The sequence below is a fragment of the Temnothorax curvispinosus genome, unplaced genomic scaffold, assembly GCF_003070985.1.
Source record: "Temnothorax curvispinosus isolate PA1 unplaced genomic scaffold, ASM307098v1 QBEX01004815.1, whole genome shotgun sequence".
Classification (NCBI taxonomy): domain Eukaryota; kingdom Metazoa; phylum Arthropoda; class Insecta; order Hymenoptera; family Formicidae; genus Temnothorax; species Temnothorax curvispinosus.
In genome coordinates, this window is record NW_020214595.1 from 1 (window position 1) to 6,143 (window position 6,143).

At 34.9% G+C, this 6,143-nt stretch overlaps 1 protein-coding gene across 1 annotated transcript; it reads left to right on the forward strand.

Annotated features, from left to right (window-relative positions):
* The first annotated feature begins 2,719 nt into the window (after positions 1 to 2,719).
* LOC112454154 (replication stress response regulator SDE2) lies at positions 2,720 to 4,373 on the forward strand. Its single transcript, XM_025015390.1, has 2 exons — positions 2,720 to 2,897; positions 3,367 to 4,373. Exons 1-2 carry the CDS (start codon positions 2,802 to 2,804, stop codon positions 4,096 to 4,098), a joined length of 828 nt encoding a protein of 275 aa, XP_024871158.1. The 5' UTR covers positions 2,720 to 2,801; the 3' UTR covers positions 4,099 to 4,373.
* Positions 4,374 to 6,143: the final 1,770 nt, after the last annotated feature.

Below are 6,143 nucleotides of genomic sequence, written 5' to 3' on the forward strand. Positions count from 1 at the left end.
ACGTCATACCTTTTGAAGTTGCCGTCATCAAAGAAACTTTAGCAAGCTATAACTTTCTCAAATTTAGGTTTTTTTTAAATTCAAAAAGTACTAAAAATCGACTTAGATTCTCTACATTAATTATGGATACCGCCTTAATAAAAAAAGTGTTAAAACCAAATTGGACCATTGAGGCTGATGATATTTTCAAATTTGACGATAAATGTAACAAGAAACTTTATATCAGAATTATAACTCGAAATCCAAAGCAAATCGTTATACCTGGTTACTCTTGGTCGCTCTGATACAGTCGCTTCTTCTCCGTGGATTTTCGGCTTCTGAAGTGTAGCGTCCGTAACGTACCGTTACTCGCACCGTAATGGAAGATGGAGGCAAATGGAAGCTTGTGGAAGCTATGGGAGATGGGAGCTGGAAGGAGACCCGCGTTTAATTTATGCTAGTGCTAGGTCTACAATGCGAGGTCGTAAAGTCGTGAGTCGTAAGAATTGACCAATCACAATCGAATTTGAGGAGAATAATCGACTGTGATTGGTCAATTCTTACGACTCACGACTTTACGACTCGCATTTGTAGACCTAGCATTATATTGATTATTCGAAACGCTCAACAATTCTTTAATATGATTGGCTCGTACACTCATAGACCTAAGGGCAAGGATCAATAAACGTTAATTGCGAGCCCCTGGTACTTTGGGTCAGCGGAAAATTCCGCTGCTCATGCGTGCCTCGCGACGTACTTTTCACACATGCGCGTGCGACTTCAATAGCTTAATGAAGTATCAAATTTGTGAAAAAAGGGGTGCTTTTAGGTCCCCTATTTAGACATTCAAGAAATATGTACAGTTAAAAAATTTAATTAATAGTAAAAAGGAAAATAACTTAAAGAAAGTGAGCGTCAAGTAAGAAGCATGTACATACGCATATTTTTGGAAATACAGCAACACGAAAAAAAAATAAGGTTTTGCTGCAACAGCAAATATATATTTATCAAATATAGATATATAGGACAACTAACATTTTTGCGAAACATTTTGTTGCAGTAGCAAACAGTTTTGCTGAACTTTGCTATTGCAGCAAAAGGTTTTGCTATTATTGCAAAATTAATTAGCTCTCGCAGCAAAAAATGTTAGTTGTCCGTATAGTAGCAAATCCTTTTTTCCCGTGAAGTTGACTATTCGATATGAAATATTAACATAAAAATGATAAGAGGATATAAAAGGAAGCGTGTTTAAAAATAACTTTGCAGTCACATTTTTAGGCACAAAATAAAATCCTCTGTAGAATGGGGAGTTAACCATCCTTTAAAAATATCTCCATTTAGCCAAATATTATATTTTTAAATTCTATAAATATTTCAATTTAATAGCTTCTTTTCCAATATTTAAATCCATATTATATATTTAGAAAATAAAGAATTAATAAATAAAACTTTAAATTAGTGATACTTATATATACGTATTAACTTATCTTCGTGCTTCGAACTTACTAGAAAAAACTTTGCGCCCATATGTTACGTACATACTACACCGTTGGGTCTCCGCGCCGGCGCCGTCATCTCGGGATCAATATAATCGAGCCCCTCATTTCGCATGTATGTGAGAAAAGTGACATATGTGTGGTAACCCTCGTAACCATAGTAACCGTAAAAAGGAAATGCTTGCCGCGTAGCAAGGGACACGATAGCCAATCAACGTGCCGGTTTTCCGTAAGAACCAAAAGTTTATTGGCTATATCACATGGCTTTTGGCTGTGCTTTATTCTCGTCCTGTGTGCAGGATGTGAAACGGTTTTTTGAAAGTTTTTTCCATACTTATCATTCTGGAATTAAATTCTTATTCCAATACACTTATATATCATGTAAATTAGTATAATTAAAATAAGATAATGTTATTATATGCGGGTCTGACTGGGTACTGGAATTAAGTTCGTTAATTGATAGGATTTAAAAAAAAATTGTGTGCAGGCGCCATAAAGGCAGGGATGTGTTAATTACATGTCTAATTTGAAGGAAAAACAAAGATACATATATATAATTTAACTATTAATTAGTTTACCAACAACCGCCCTTACAGAAATTTAATACACTGTAAGTGATTATTTGGCAAGTGATTAATTACTTATTTTGAGTTTTGCACTGTTTTTAATGCTTTTAATACTCAAAATAAATAATTAATCACTAGCCAAATAATCACTTCCAGTATTAAATTTCTGTAAGGGCGCGGTCCTTAATATGATTGATTATTTCTTTTAGTTTTTCGCAGGATCTAAGTGCACGAACCAATCATATTAAAAAATTATTGAGCGTTTACCGAGCTGCAGTTTCCGCAGCCAATCAGGCCCTGCACACAATATTAGTACATATTAGGAATAAAAATTAAATATTAGGATATATATAAATAAATATTCTCATGATAAATATTTTAAATATTAGGATATATAAATGTGAGAATATTCCTATATTTATATCTTATATTTTATTCTTTTCCATTGTGCGTTTCGTTTCCAATTCCTAATTTTTAATTTTATTCTTATTTCTAATAAGGGCTCTATGGCTGCGTTCCGATATTCACTGTCAGTACTGAAAATCTATAGTGTACGTTACGTAAACTATAGATTTTCAGTACTTGCAGTGAATATCGGAACGCAGCCTATATATTGTGCGCGGGGTCATGGTCACATGGACCGCAGGCGCAGGCGCAGAGGGTCTCTTGTCCTTGTCTCAAGCTTGTCGTTCGCGTCGGTTCGCGACTTCGTGCTCGTCTACCTTTTCGCAGTTTAAAAGCAGATTTTATACGAATAAAAATGTTGAACGTGGAGATCGTGGGAGTTTCCGTGAAATGCAGCTTCGACACGCCGATTTCTGTGCCAGAATTAAAACAAGCAGTCGAGGAAGCAACGGTAAGTTGACCAATATTGAAACCTAACCTTAAATCTTGATCACTTTCTAAACTTCTTAAAATTCTTCACTTTTATCTTTTAAATTTTTTTTAATTAGAAGTGTAATTATATTTCTATAATTTCTTATCCGCAATATCGTTCTGATTTTCATACATAATAACGTCTAGCATTTAGCTTATTTATAAAACAATGACATCAAAATTAAATTGTGCAACAGCTGCATTGCATAAATATGTTTGTGAAACTGTTGTTATGACAAATTTTCTAATCTTTAGATGTGTCTTTAGCACTTACAATTAGTTGCTGTTTGAGTAACAACGCTTTTCCAAGCCTTTGCTTTTATACAAAAAGACGTCAGATGAACTTTAACTCTTCAAATTGTACTTTTATCAAAATCTAAGATAAAGGATCAACATTTATTGATTATAGTATTAACAAAGAAGTATCATAGATTAATTCTTGTTTTCAGGGCCTTTCACGTGAACAATATTATGTCCTGTACAACGGTCGACCCCTGCAGGAAGCTGATACCTGTCCGAACGGCCATGCAACCGTGGTCCCAAGACTGTTGGGCGGCAAAGGTGGTTTTGGATCTATGTTACGCGCGATAGGCGCGCAGATTGAGAAGACCACGAATCGCGAAGCCTGCAGAGATCTCAGCGGTCGCAGATTGCGCGACATAAATGAGGAGAAGAGGCTGAAAGCCTGGATCGAGAAGCAGGCCAAGAGGGAGAAAGAGGAGGTGGAGCGCAGGAAGAGGAAATTGGAAAAGCTGTGCGCCGAACCGAGGCACGAGTTCAAAGATCAGCGTTATGACAAGGAGCGCGCGGAGCTGACCGAGAAAGTTGAAGACGCCGTGGAGGAAGGGTTTAAAGCCGCTGGCACGTCCGGTATTAAGAGAAAACGGGAAGAGACCGATAAACCTAATAAACGCAAGACCATGTTAGATTTAGAGATCGACTCCGACGAATTTGATGATTCTGACGATGAGGATGGGGCACTACCTGTAGAGAGAACCAAGGCGAAGGAACAAGCATCGGACGAGAGCGGACATTCCAGTGACGATACCGAAAATGTCGATGAATGCATCAAGAAAACAGAAAGCGAGCATTCTGAATCATCGATCGATAATCCGATAAATGACAAGGTAGCGAGTAATGACTCAGTAAACACAAAATGTATCATTGAGTCCCGAACGTAAATGTACAAAAAAAGTAAATGATTATTTTTATACTTATATATGATGCTATAAAGTTAGATTGATTGCTTCATATCATATCGATTTATATAATATAGTCTTAGTGTCGGGAATAATATAGTAAATTTAATTTCTAATTTATTATGTCATTTATTAATCAGTAATTAGGAGTAGAGTGAAAAATTTAACGATGTGAAATAATTGTTTCAAGCAAATTTCGTGTAATAACATTGTTTTAGCATTATAAGGTATTGCAATAAATCATATATTGTTTCAAATGATGGTTGGATTTCTTCGAGGAGTTCTCTGATTTTATCGAACAACGGTTCTCGATAAATCCCATGCGTTCAATTCCCCGGTGAGTTTTAATCCGATTGCAAATAAAATCGCCGATGCGACGATCGATCTTAAGAAATCATCCGTGGACAAGTACTCATTTGTCCAACGATAAAACTCCGTGATGTACTTCGCACTAATAAGGACGAAATTGCTGTTTCTTTCCCCATGTCTTTGTTGAATCTTTAACTGTGCTTCAATTATAAAGTTTATTGAGACTTCACAAATTAATGAATATAATTTTTAACTCGTAATCACCTAGGGTGATTTTTACACTCCAGCAGCGAGAAAATAAAGCTCGATTACATTTTTTACTAATCTACATATTTCTACTAATAAATATTAAGTAAATCTATATACATAATGATCTCAAATACTAATAAATTGTAGAACAATCAATAATATATGTACAATATGTAATTAATATTGTAATAGTGACTTTTAATTGGGGTGTAAAATATACCTCAGGTGATTGCGCGCGTATATGCAAAAAAAAAATATTAGGTGATAATCTCGTGTTAAATATAAAAGTATCGGGATAAATATTGTAGATATGAAATATAACACACAGATATAATATACAATATTTAAAAGAAGTATGCTTACATCTTGCGAGAGCTCGTGGGCAAATACGACGACGACGTTTGCAACAAGTCTTGCAAAATTTAGACTGGAAAAGTCAGCGAGATCGTGATTTTACGTCAATTTGTTCATAAGTTTTGTATCTTATACGTTTCTGAAGTGGTCAATATTTACCCTGCCGGCGGTGTCGTTACATGCCGTATAAATATTAATTTTGTTTAAATTATAGGACGGGGACAATGTAGGAATTTCATTTGCAGAAACCATTTTACAGGTCTTGAACAGTCGTTTTTTGACATTCCGGTTTGTTAGGCAGAATCTTAACCTTGTTACAATTTTATAAGAAATTCGCGCAGACGTTCATTTTTTATTTATCTCTATATTAATTTTATATTGTTAAACTTGCGCGCGCACGCATGTGTGTTAGTTATGTTATTTTATTCTAAATCGTGATTTGAGATATTTGATATTCATGTAAAATCTCTCTTTGCAAGACTTTTCTTATGAAACCGTGCTGAATCTTAAATATTTCCCACAGCCTTTGCATTGTACGAAAGAACTAATTAATTGTTACAAAAACTGTTATAAAATTACGACATTTACTTTTGTAGCGATGGCATAAGAACTTTTTGAACAGTAGGTACACAATCTGCTTAAAATTCTTTTGAGACATCCTATATTTCTAAAGAAACGACTACCTACAACAATAGGCGTCCGTAGCTATTCATTGGCGTGTCCGTTACGTGCAAAACCAGTTTTTTTTTTTGCGTCGCTTTGAACCTTCAGCTACGACTTGACGAATTTTGCGAACTAATGAGATCAACGGCATTCTACTCCTAAACAATTATACTACAATAATTTGCAAACATCAATTTTTTTTCACCGCTACATATCTCCCGTTTTCCCTTAATTAAGCTATTAGTCATATTTTGTCGATAGAATACCAGCCGAGGTATAACAGAATCTGCTAGTAGAATGTAATGACAGATTGACTGCAGAAACTGAGCAAAATCTACTGTTTTATAATCATTTAAATGATGTATATTCCATTTTTCAAATGTTTTTTTTAAATACTCGTGAAATGACGAATTCTGCTCGGTTTTTTTACTGATAATTTGCTGTCAGTTTAT

Coding starts and splice junctions, on each gene's coding strand:
- LOC112454154 (XM_025015390.1), top strand. CDS start 2,802: ATGTTGAACGTGGAGATCGTGGGAGTTTCCGTGAAATGCAGCTTCGAC. Junction 2,898..3,366: donor AAGCAGTCGAGGAAGCAACG/GTAAGTTGACCA, acceptor TCTTGTTTTCAG/GGCCTTTCACGTGAACAATA.